Consider the following 13,168-nt stretch of genomic DNA (forward strand, 5'->3'; position numbering starts at 1 on the left):
TGTTTAAGTTGCTTTTTGTCTTTCAATTAAGTCATTTAAAAGTTGAAATATATATCAATAAATTACACTTCTTTTTGCCCTGTACAGTGATTATAATTGTTTGCATCAGAATCATAGTAGGACATGTATTTGTACTCAAATTATACTTAAGTAGAAAAATATCAGTTGATTTGTATATATTTTTGGTAAAAGTGCCTACATTTCCTAAAGTGTGACCTGTTAAATATTTGTGTAACTATATCGATATCGGTTATCAGTTGTAAAGGTTATCGGTATCTGTTCAAATGTCCATTATCCTGCATCACTATTTAATATGCAATTTCAATTTCAACAGCTGTGATCACATACATAAACGGGTTATACTAGTATAGCGCTTTTCTACCTTCAAGGTACTTAAAGCGCTTTGAAACTATTTCCACATTCCCCATTCACACACACATTCACACACTGATGTAAGGCCCTACCCACAACCCATCACGAGTGTCTTGCACAAGGACACAACATACAGTACATGACTAGGATGGCGGAAGCCGTGGATCGAACCAGGAACCCTCAGGTTGCTGGCACAGCCGCTCTACCAACCGAGCCACGCTGTCTACATATTACAAAGATACGAACAATCCAGAACATATAGTAGGTTTTCTGTAACTGAGAGACATCATGTAAACCAGTGGTCCCCAACCTTTTTGTAGCTGCGGACTGGTCAACGCTTGAAAATTTGTCCCACGGTTTTATTTTATTTTTAATTTTTTTGTCATAAAGAAATACAATCATGTGTGCTTACGGACTGTATCGCTGCAGACTGTATTGATCTATATTGATATATAATGTAGGAACCAGAAATATTAATAACAGAAAGAAACAACCCTTTGGTGCGAATGAGTGTAAATGGGTGGGGGAGGTTTTTTGGGTTGGTGCACTAATTGTAAGTGTATCTTGTGTTTTTTATGTTGATTTAATTTTTTTTTTTTTTTAAATATATATATATATAATATATATATATTTTTTTAATTATTTTTTTTTAATTTCTTGTGCGGCCTGGTACCAATCGATCCACGGACCGGTACCGGGCCGCGGCCCGCTGGTTGGGGATCACTGATGTAAACAATCTAAAAATTAACGTTAAATGATAGTTAGGTTTTAATGAGAGAAATAAGTTTTTGATCTTGTATCAACCAGCGAACATTCTGAGCCCCAGAGTCCAGTTATGTGCCCATGAAGCACACAGATCAGTCCTGTCCCTACAGAAACCTACTAAGACAGTGGTTCTTAACCTGGGTTCGATCAAACCCTAGGGGTTCGGTGAGTCGGCCTCAGGGGTTCGGTGGAGGTCAAAACACACCCGACTCATCGTGTAAATACAAACTTCTCCCTATCGGCGTATTGCGGATACGGCAACAGCTGACTGGTTTGCAGGTGTGTAATTTGTTGTGAGTTTATGCACTGTGTTGGTTTTGTTGTTTGAACAAGGTGATGTTCATGCACGGTTCATTTTATGCACCAGTAAAAAAAACATGGTAACACTTTAGTATGGGGAACATATTCACCATTAATTAGTTGCTAATTAACATGCAAATTAGTAACATATTGGCTCTTAACTAGTCATTATTAAGTACTTATTAATGCATTATTTGGCATGGCCTTATTATAAGCCTGACCCTGACCCTAACCCTAACCAAATAACTCTAAATTAAGTCTTTATTACTTAGAATATGTTCCCCTAGTGTCCAAATAACTCTAAATTAAGTATTTGTTACTTAGAATATGTTCCCCATACTAAAGTGTTACCAAAAACATATAACTTTGTCTTGAATTTGAAGAAAAACGTTTTATTTTTCACTAAAGAAGGGTTCGGTGAATGCGCATATGAAACTGGTAGGGTTCGGTACCTCCAACAAGGTTAAGAACCACTGTACTAAGATAACGCTGCTGTCTGTTACTCTACTGTAAGTACTGCCTCTTTCACCAATACCATTGGGCTACAAGACCATTAGCAAGAAGCTTGGTGAGGAAGTGACCACTATCTGTGTAATAATTTGGAAATGAAAGAAATACAACATAACAGTGGATCACCATTGTTCTGGAGTTCCGTGCAAGATTTAATCTTGAGGTGCATGGCTTAAAGTCCTCAAATACAAATTAATTTATAATGTTTGATCTTTTCCTGGATTTTTTCTCTTGGACTCTCTCTTTCTGTCTCTCTGTCTCTGTACCATAAATATTTATGTCATTGTAAGGGTAAACTTAAAATCAAAAATGCAAAGCAACAAACTAAAAGCATAAATGTCAATGTCTCATGTGTCCGTAGGGGTGTGGTGCCTTTTAGTCAGCGGAAGAAAATGCTTGAAAAGGCCAGAGCCAAGAATAAAAAGCCAAAGTCCAGTGCTGGCATTTCCTTGATACCCAACATCACAGTGGGAACCCAAGTAAGTGCTGTCTGTTTATTGTACGTTTTAGGCTTAATTAGGGGTGTAACGATTGATCCATACATCAATATATCGATGTATATTCCTAAATTTCAAATACCCGGTATATCAATCTGTGCTCTGCAAGTTTGCCTTTCAAGAGATAGATATCGATCAATATCATTTTAAAAGGGAATCCATCGATTTTATCAATACTGGAAAAAGAGAAACATTGCATTGAAAAGTGGTAGACTTTATATGAAGTTTAGCAATTTTAGTAATAAAGATGTTAAACGTTAACTTTTTTTCCCATTTGTGGCGCAATCAAAGCCAAAATTGTGGATATCTTCGGTGGTCGAGAAAGATAACAAGCGCCACAAGACACAAGTGTAATATCTGTGATATGCATGTCTGTGTGCCTTTTAAGAAGGGGTGCTGTTGTGTGTGTGTCTGTGTGTGTGTGTGTGTGTGTGTGTGTGTGTGTGTGTGTGTGTGTGTGTGTGTGTGTGTGTGTGTGTGTGTGTGTGTGTGTGTGTGTGTGTGTGTGTGTGTGTGTGTGTAACGAGCAGCAACTCTTATATATGTGTTTTGACTCCCTGAGTTTACCGCTTGTTAAGAAAGCGTCTTGACAATGTATCTCTGATTTTCTCTCCTTCGCATTTCAATATCATACATTTCAGCTAGAGCACAATTGCAAAATCCATAATAAATACAAACGACACAATCAACCAACTTTAAACCACGGGATAAAGTTGCTGTAGGAGAGAGAAATAACATTGGAGAGATAAAAAGTAAACATGAAAAGCTGTTTAGAAATACAAATGAACGTTCCTCTGTCGCAAATATCACAAACAAGAGTGAGTTGCCGATGACCAGGAATGGGTACAGAAACTCTAATCAAAGGCAAACGGGTAGCACCAAATTTATTTGTGGCTGGTCGCCACATGTAAATGAATGGCTTTAACTATCCTGATCGTTGGTACTTTTGACAAATCCACCTCTTTCCTCAGGTATGCTTGAGGAATAACCCACTCTACCATGCTGGGGCAGTGGCCTTTTCAGTCAGTGCTGGGATTCCAAAAGTTGGCGTCTTGTTGGAGTCTGTGTGGAACATGAATGACAGCTGCAGGTTTCAGCTGCGCTCCCCAGAAAGCCTAAAGAACATGGAGAAGACCACTAAAACCCAAGAAACCAAGTCAGTCTTTTTTTCAACCCAATTTTTCAGTTTTAAGTTGTTTTTTTTGTCAGTTAAAAATAAAGCATATGGACCTCCTAAACAATTCTCCCCATTAGGACTGAAAGCAAACCTGAACTGGTAAAGACTGAAATGGGTCCGCCACCTTCCCCAGCTTCTACATGCAGTGATACTTCCTCCATTGCTAGCAGCGCCTCACTGCCATACAGTATGTCCGTTTTTTGCTTGCTTCTCTGCTTCTCTCGGGAGCCCTCAAGTCCTTGCACCATGCACAGGCTTTTATCAGCAAGTTGCACCGTTGGCTGTGTACATACAGTTGCACATTTAAAATGATTCCAGCTGCATTTTAAATGGCATTTATTTTTAAAATATACAAACTTTCAGTATATAGACAATTTTTAAAAAATGACAGTAAATATTCAATTTGTTGATCTTTTTAAACAATTGTTGTTGGTTTATTGCACACCACAGGTTCTAATACCTTGCAAGTAAATATAAGTTATACAAGTTGGCAACCAGTGCAGATGGCATTTTTCTATTTTTTTTGTTGTTGCTCTAATTACTGTAATTTCTGATAGTATAAATCGTATGCGAAACGCCACACCCTGGTACAAAATTGGCTTAATTGCATCGTCACAATCATATCTTTTTTCATTATGCTGCTACAACAAACACTGTATGGATTACAGAGCGAAGACGCTCCACCCCGGCCCCAAAGGAAGAGGAGAAAGTGAACGAAGAGCAATGGCTTCTTAGAGAGGTGGTGTTTGTGGAGGATGTTAAGAATGTCCCTGTGGGAAAGGTGGGTTGATGTTAAATGTTACTGCATGTTACAAGTTGTTTCATTATTAATTTGAATATATTCCAATTCTCACAATTGTTTAGGTGCTGAAAGTGGATGGTGCATATGTTGCTGTAAAGTTTCCAGGAACATCGAGCAGCATGAGCAACCAGACGACCACTGCCCCCGCTGACTCAGACCCCTCTTCACTGCTGCAGGACTGTAGGCTTCTTAGGATAGATGAACTTCAGGTAAATACGCAAACTGATAAAACTGTTCTGATAAATAATTGAAGTACTTGCTCATTTGCTTGGTCAAAACTAGGTGGTCAAAACTGGTGGTACTCCAAAGGTTCCTGACTGTTTTCAGCGCACACCCAAAAAGCTCTGTATCCCAGAAAAGGCAGAGATCTTAGCTGTTAATGTTGACTCCAAAGGTTTGTCATTTGTACTTTTTATTTTATATACATGTTTTATCAATTGTGTCTATGTATGCGGCCTTACTTTATATTTCCACCCTCCAGGAGTTCATGCAGTGCTGAAAACTGGTAACTGGGTTAGGTACTGTATCTTTGACCTGGCCACCGGAAAAGCGGAGCAGGAAAATAACTTCCCTACTAGCAACATGGCCTTCCTGGGACAGAGTGAGCGCAATGTGGCCATCTTTACTGCAGGACAGGTAAGATGACCTCCTTAATGAGTGGTGTGCTTTAAAAAAATACCTGACACTTGAAAAAATGTGTTCTGTAGGAATCTCCAGTCATTCTTCGAGATGGAAATGGCACTATCTACCCAATGGCAAAAGACTGCATGGGTGGAATTAGAGATCCTGATTGGCTGGATCTGCCACCAATAAATAGCCTAGGAATGGGGGTGCATTCTCTTGCCAATATTCCCTCTCTAAACTCTACCATTAAAAAGAAAGCTGCTATTATAATTATGGCTGTTGAGGTAAACATGGTATTTTACATGTTGATATGCTTGTCTAAAATTGCAATACACTATTCAAATTTGCAGGTCTCTTTCAAAAATGTGACGAATCCTCTTTTTTTTGTCTTATTTAGAAGCAGATGCTGATGCAGCATGTTTTGCGTTGTGACTACGAAGCGTGTCGGCAGTATTTGGTGAATCTTGAACAAGCTTTCCTGTTTGATCAGGGCACCCATGCCCTCGGCGCACTTCTAGGCCACCGCTGTGACGGAAACCGCAACATTCTGCATGCTGCTGTCTCCGTTTGCTTCCCTGTTAGTAACAAAGAAACCAAAGAGGAGGAAGGTAAGCTTGGTATTAGGCACTCACTATTTGGTAGACATGTTTTGGCAGAAAGAGTAAAATACAAAATGAAAAGCTAACTTTCGAATAGAAGGTATATTTATTCTTGTAAATTAATCTGAAAGATTGATCAGATGATTTACATTTTTGTAAAAGGGGAGAATCGTTTACATTTGTTTCAGACATGTTTTAAAAAGTTACATTAGGGACATCATGTAATATAGCAGTACCTCATCTTAAATGTTTGTTTCAGTGAAGTCGTAACCCAAAATACTCAGATTTCAAATAATTTTCCCCCATTGAAATTAATTGAAATACCATCATTCCGTTCTGGGCCCCAAAAAACAACACAGCATTTTAACATTTAACTTGCTTTTAAATGAGAAAAATGAAGTTGTACATAACAAATATTGTATCAAAAACTATGTTTACACTTCAGGCCAAAGTGGCCCAAATAATTTTTTTTTCAAAATAGGATTTTTTCCCAGTTAACTGTATACATTGCAAGTAAAATTTGATCTTTATCAGACTCCAGTATAAACGCGCACAGGCCCCAATGTGGTCTGACATCACTTGCATGCAAAGTTTGATAAAGTGAAGAAAAAAGTTTAACAAATTCTGTAAATGAACAAGAAAGTGGCTACTACTACTACTACTACACAATAAAATAGGTCGCCACACTTTAAAAATGTGTTTTTTTATGTGAAAATAAGATCAAGTAATAAAATGTATGAATGGATATATATATGTAGTCTATTATATTTGGCAGGGTTTTAATCTTTTTATGGTTGTTAAGTAAAGGAGGCACAGACATCAGTGTGGATCTACTTTAACTTTATTTTTCAACTCACTTAAACAACTTACCGGTACACAATGTATGTAACATGCAAGCAAATACACCACAGTGTCAATTCCGCTCCTTCAACAATTGCTATTTCTTTGAAACAAAAAAGTAAATGAAAAAAAAAACTAACCCAAAAAAAAAAAAATGTATATATATATATATATATATATATACTGTATGTATATATATATATATACAGTGGGGCAAAAAAGTATTTAGTCAGCCACCCATTGATTCTCAATGGGTGGCTGACTAAATACTTTTTTGCCCCACTGTATATATATATATGTTTGAAATGCTTAATTTGGGGGTGAAAATGTTGTAGAATATGCTTAACAAAAAAAAAGAAATATGCAAAGTGGTGAAACTGAAATATTTGAAGTGTGGTGTGGCGAGGGAGGACTGTAATTTCCTTCAAACGGATGTATTTAAAAAAAATGCAATCTAACTAGTAAATGTGATCAAAAGTTGTATTTTTATGTATGAATACATGTGAAAATATATATGTATGACTATATATATATATGAATATACTGTATTAACATGTATACAGTCGTGGTCAAAAGTTTACATAAACTTGTAAAGAACATAATGTCATGGCTGTCTTGAGTTTCCAATAATTTCTACAACTCTTATTTTTTTGTGGTAGATAGGGACAAGCGGTAGAAAATGAATGGATGAATGGATGGATGATTTTCACAAAAAACATTCATGATGTTTGGTTCTTTTATGAATTTATTATGGGTCTACTGAAAATGTGAACAAATCTGCTGGGTCAAAAGTATACATACAGCAAAGTTAATATTTGTCCCTTGGCAAGTTTCACTGCAATAAGGCGCTTTTGGTAGCCACCCACAAGCTTCTGGTCGAATTTTTGACCACTCCTCTTGACACAATTGGTGCAGTTCAGCTAAATCTGTTGGTTTTCTGACATGGACTTGTTTCTTCAGCATTGTCCACATGTTCTCAATGAGGTTTAAGTCAGGACTTTGGGAAGGCCATTCTAAAACCTTAATTCTAGTTTGATTTAGCCATTCCTTTAAGACTTTTGACGTGTGTTTGGGGTCATTGTCCTGTTGGAACACCCAACTGTGCCCAAGACCCAACCGCCGGGCTGATGATCTTAGGTTGTCCTGAAGAATTTGGAGATAATCCTCCTTTTCATTGTCCCATTTACTCACTGTAAAGCACCAGTTTCATTGGCAGCAAAACAGGCCCAGAGCATAATACGACCACCACCATGCTTGACGGTAGGATTGGTGTTCCTGGGATTAAAGGCCTCACCTTCTCTCCTCCAAACATATTGTTCGGTATTGTGACCAAACAGCTAAATTTTTGTTTCATCTGACCACAGAACTTTCCTCCAGAAGGTCTTCCATGTGATCAGCAGCAAACTTTCAAATGATCCTTAAAGGCTTACTGAAAATATTTTTTTTTTATTCAAACAGGGATAGCAGATCCATTCTGTGTGTCATACTTGATCATTTCGCGATATTGCCATATTTTTGCTGAAAGGATTTAGTATAGAACAGGGGTCACCAACCTTTTTGAAACCAAGAGCTACTTCTTGGGTACTGATTAATGCGAAGGGCTACCAGTTTGATACACACTTAAATAAATTGCCAGAAATAGCCAATTTGCTCAATTTACCTTTAACTCTATGTTATTATTAATAATTAATGATATTTATCTTTGTGGAAACACTGATCACCTTAATGATCAATATATATAGAAACAGATAAATATCAATATGCAACACTTTATTTTTATATTTTTTCTATAAGTGCACATTTTTCAAATTGAACATTTTCAAATGATCACTTCTAAGACAGTCTTTTGAAATCACAATATCCCATTTTAACTAGCTAGCCACTAACATTTTTTAACAAATCATGAATTACTTTGCACCACGTTTGTACAAATAACTCATGTAAAATACAAAAGTCAACTCTCAAATGTTTAAATAAATCATGTCACACTTTGAACTGGACACCAAATCTGTTATCTGTTTCTTTGTCAGTTAGTGAAGACCAAGTCTTTAAAATATTTTCTTGGATTTTCAAATTCTATTTGAGTTTTGTCTCTCTTAGAATTAAAAATGTCGAGCAAAGCGAGACCAGCTTGCTAGTAAATAAATACAATTTAAAAAATAGAGGCAGCTCACTGGTAAGTGCTACTACTTGAGCTATTTTTAGAACAGGCCAGCGGGCTACTCATCTGGTCCTTACGGGCTACCTGGTGCCCGCGGGCACCGCGTTGGTGACCCCTGGTATAGAACAACAACGATAAAGTTCGCAACTTTTGGTCGCTGATAAAAAAAAAAAGCCTTGCCTATACCGGAAGTAGCGTGACGTCACAGGAGGAAGGATTCCTCACAATTCCCCGTTGTTTACAATGGAGCGAGAGAGATTCGGACCGAGAAAGCGACGATTACCCCATTAATTTGAGCGAGGATGAAAGATTCGTGGATGAGGAACGTTAGAGTGAAGGACAAGAGAGGCAGTGCAGGGTGTATCTTTTTTCGCTCTGACCTTAACTTAGGTACAAGGTCTCATTGGATTCCACACACTCTCCTTTTTCTATTGTGGATCACGGATTTGTATTTTAAACCACCTCGGATACTATATCCTCTTGAAAATGAGAGTCGAGAACGTGAAACGGACATTCACAGTGACTTTTATCTCCTCGACAATACATCGTTGACGCACTTTAGCTACGGAGCTAACGTGATAGCATCGGGCTCAAATGCAGATAGAAACAAAATTTAAAAAAAACCCTGACTGGAAGGATAGACAGAAGATCAACAATACTATTAAACAATGAACATGTAAATACACGGTTAATAATTTCCAGCTTGGCGAAGCTTAACAATTGAAGCTAACTAACTTAGCTACGTAGCTAACGTGATAGCATCAGGCTCAAATGCAGATAGAAACAAAATTAAAAAAAAAACCTGACTGGAAGGATAGACAGAAGATCAACAATACTATTAAACCATGAACATGTAAATACACGGTTAATAATTTCCAGCTTGGCGAAGCTTAACAATTGAAGCTAACTACGGAGCGGCGGGGGGCGTTGTAGCTTTCGACGACACCCCGGCCGCCATCAGAGTCGGCAAGAAACATATATTTCCCCAAAGTTACGTACGTGACATGCACATAGCGACACGCACGTACGGGCAAGCGATCTAATGTTTGGAAGCCAAAGCTGTACTCACAGTAGTGCGTCTTGTATCTAGCTCAAACACAACCCAACCTCCTGATTGTGTTGCTGTAGTCCGCTGCTAATACACCGATCGCACCTACAACTTTCTTATTTTCTGTCTCCATTGTCCATTAAACAAATTGCAAAAGATTCACCAACACAGATGTCCAGAATACTGTGGAATTGTTCGATGAAAACAGAGCAGTTTGTATGGTGACACATTGTGGACGAATACTTCAGTTGCCGTCGTGACGTCACGCGCATACGTCATCATACATAGACGTTTCCAATCGGAAGTTTAGCGGGAAATTTAAAATTGCACTTTATAAGTTAACCCGGCCGTATTGGTATGTGTTGCAATGTTAAGATTTCATCATTGATATATAAACTATCAGACTGCGTGGTCGGTAGTAGTGGGTTTCAGTAGGCCTTTAAGGTGTCGCTTCTGGACAAGGGCTTCCTTCTTGCATGATAGCCTCTCAGTCCACGGCGATGCAAAACACACTTGACTGGACACTAACACCTGTGTTCCAGCAGCTTTCAATTCATTGCAGACCTGCTTGTTCCTGGTTGTTCTCGGTTGACTCTTGATCATCCTGACCAATTTTCTCTCAGCGGCAGGTGATAGCTTGGGTTTTCTTCCTGAGCGTGGCAGTGACAAAACTGTGCTATGCACTTTATACTTGCGAACAATTGTCCCAAGTGTGCAGACACTAATTGGGACCTTAAGCTGCTTTGAAATGGCTCCAAGGGACTTTCCTGACTTGTTCAAGTCAATGATTCGTTTTTTCAGATCTGTGCTGAGTTCCTTTGACTTTCCCATTGTTGCGTTTGTAACCGAGTCTAATGACTGCATCACATGAGCCCTATTGAAATGGGCTCAGAGAAGTCAACAGGTGTCGTCAATCATAATCACTCACATGAAGTTAAGAGGCCATGCAATGAAGCTAATTTGATTTGGATTTTAACTTTTCTACATCACCAAAATGTATATTGTATGTAGCTATGTGTATATTTTTGACCCAACAGATTTGGTCACATTTTCAGTAGACCCATAATAAATTCATAAAGAACCAAACTTCATGAGTGTTTTTTGTGACAAACAAGTATGTGCTCCAATCACTCTATCATGCAAAAAAGAGAGTTCTAGAAATGATTGGAAACTATATTTTCATATTTATATTGATCAGTTTTGAAGCACTTTGGAGTGTTTAGACTGGCAAAAAAAAATCTGATCCGTTTCATTTGAGGGCAGAAAAAAAATCTAATTTGGTTTGCAGAGTAAATGGGGTCAAACAATGAAGAATGTATTAGGGCTGCTGTTATGGCTTGTTCTACGAATTGAGTAATGTATTGATTAGTTTGTTAGATTAATCAAATAATCTGATAAAACACACTTTATAGCCTTAATCGAGTAATCTTATTGAGTAGTTTGATTAATCGAATACAATGCAATTTATAGCCTCAATACATATTTTAGGGAAACTGGCTAAGCAATTTTTCTACTTGCTGTAACCTTCATACCTTTTTTCTGTTAAATGCACGTCATCGACATTAAAATTCCACATTTAACATGCATTAATACATAATAAATATATAAATAAAAACTCCTCACTGATCACAGCCACTGCTATCTTGTGCGCTCTATTGTAGTGGCTGTGCAGAAACTATGTTCATGTTTGTTTAAAGTACCTGGCACTCCATGGGTCCGGCTTTTGTCAAGTTTTATTGGTTATTCTTATTAAACAATCAAAAGAATATACAGTAAATGAAAGCTTCTAATTAAATTATGGATACATTGTTGCAGGTATAAAATTTACTACAAACTACTATAGTAGTTTAATACCTATGAAGGTTTTCATTCATCCAGGTTGTCATTATTTAAATCCTTAATTTACAACTAAAAAAGTATGTTAATTTACATTTATAGATTTGATTGGTAAAGCTCTCATTTGTTCTCTGTGGCCAATAACCTAATGTGAATTGTGAATAACTGAAGCATTTATGATTTTAAAATATTCAAAACATTTGTTTTCTTTTGAACCTGTGTACCATTCTTGAGCGGCCTGCTAATGCTAAACAACCATTATTCAATTTCAGAGGCTGAAAGGTCAGAGCGGAACACATTTGCTGAGCGCTTGTCTGCTGTGGAGGCCATTGCAAATGCCATCTCTGTGGTCTCCAGCAACAGCTCTGGAAACAGGACTGGCTCCTCTAGTAGCAGAGGGTGAGGGATTTATTGTTCAATAGAATGAAAGAATAATGCTTTTGCTTTTGTTTAACACTTCCTTTTTTTGTGTCTTATTTAAGACTTCGGCTGAGAGAAATGATGCGACGCTCTCTAAGAGCCGCCGGCCTTGGCCGCCATGAGTCAGGCCCATCCTCAAGCGACCACCAGGACCCTGTGTCACCTCCAATTGCCCCACCAAGTTGGGTTCCTGACCCCCCACCCATGGACCCTGGTGTGTGCTTTGAATGGATTATATACTCTGATATGCATCAAAAATTCACTTTAGCTGGCTTCTATATTCAATATAATGGAAAACCCTGATGTGACTTTATTTTTATTCTATGGGCTGTATACGTGGAATGCTAATCAGCCACATATTTGGATCATAATCTGTAAACAACCTATTCACCTATGTCAGTATTTAATGATCAAATAATTGTAATAATTCAATTTGACCAATGCAAATCATAAGTCTTATGTTATAAATGTGGAAAAAATAAGCTTTTTCCATGAAATGTTTTGGAGCTTTTAGTTAACTGTCCTAAGTGTGTCACTGGAAAAAGGAAGGCTCTACTGCATAAGGCTTAGCTTGCCATGTTTGAAATGCACATTACAAAATGTGCATGTTTTTGACAAACATGTTTATTGTATGAAACATTAAGCCACATCGCAAACCTTTGCCTTAATGTGACAATATAGCACTATCAGCATGTATTCTGTCTGTATTTCAGAGTCGGTTACTTTGTCATTACATTACATGTATGATATGCTCTTTATTTTCGTTGGACAAGTACAACAGAATTTAAATTTTCTCCACAAACTTGTTCAAGATTAGACAAACATTGTACAGGTAGACCGAACAGGAACATTGATGGGTCGCCACTACGGTGTCACGACTGAGGGGAACGCTTACTCCAATCAGCAGATGTACTATTATCATGATTCCGAATAGGTAGATATCGTCAACGTCCTCGACTGAAAGGGTCGCCAGGCACGCGGTTCTCCGCTTCTCCCAAGAGTCCGTCACGTGTCCAGCAACAACAGTTCCGACAGGACAGAACCCGAGATCTTGTCAATTTTTTGAAAGGCCAGTGGATCAATTCCATTGTTTAGATTTTGGAGGGCTGTGCAAAAAGAGGCAACAAAGTTAAACAAGACTGGATGGGACAAAGAGGCAAGCAGGGCCGACACGGAGAGGGGAGGGGTTGCGACCGTCTTTGCCAAGAGCTTTAAAG

The 13,168-nt window shown here is 38.0% G+C and overlaps 1 protein-coding gene across 4 annotated transcripts in view; it reads left to right on the forward strand.

The window, feature by feature from the left end:
- The window catches only part of ubr5 (ubiquitin protein ligase E3 component n-recognin 5), a 66,945-nt gene that overhangs the window by 26,261 nt on the left and 27,516 nt on the right, over positions 1 to 13,168 (forward strand). For all 4 annotated transcript variants that reach the window (XM_062063707.1, XM_062063708.1, XM_062063710.1 and 1 more), the window contains exons 13-23: positions 2,309 to 2,426; positions 3,416 to 3,600; positions 3,699 to 3,808; positions 4,290 to 4,402; positions 4,486 to 4,632; positions 4,706 to 4,817; positions 4,905 to 5,059; positions 5,131 to 5,331; positions 5,445 to 5,655; positions 11,804 to 11,930; positions 12,014 to 12,165. In XM_062063707.1, coding sequence (XP_061919691.1) covers positions 2,309 to 2,426; positions 3,416 to 3,600; positions 3,699 to 3,808; positions 4,290 to 4,402; positions 4,486 to 4,632; positions 4,706 to 4,817; positions 4,905 to 5,059; positions 5,131 to 5,331; positions 5,445 to 5,655; positions 11,804 to 11,930; positions 12,014 to 12,165 — 1,631 coding nt within the window. The remainder of the gene's footprint in view (positions 1 to 2,308; positions 2,427 to 3,415; positions 3,601 to 3,698; positions 3,809 to 4,289; positions 4,403 to 4,485; positions 4,633 to 4,705; positions 4,818 to 4,904; positions 5,060 to 5,130; positions 5,332 to 5,444; positions 5,656 to 11,803; positions 11,931 to 12,013; positions 12,166 to 13,168) is intronic.

This window comes from Entelurus aequoreus, linkage group LG11 (assembly GCF_033978785.1).
Source record: "Entelurus aequoreus isolate RoL-2023_Sb linkage group LG11, RoL_Eaeq_v1.1, whole genome shotgun sequence".
Classification (NCBI taxonomy): domain Eukaryota; kingdom Metazoa; phylum Chordata; class Actinopteri; order Syngnathiformes; family Syngnathidae; genus Entelurus; species Entelurus aequoreus.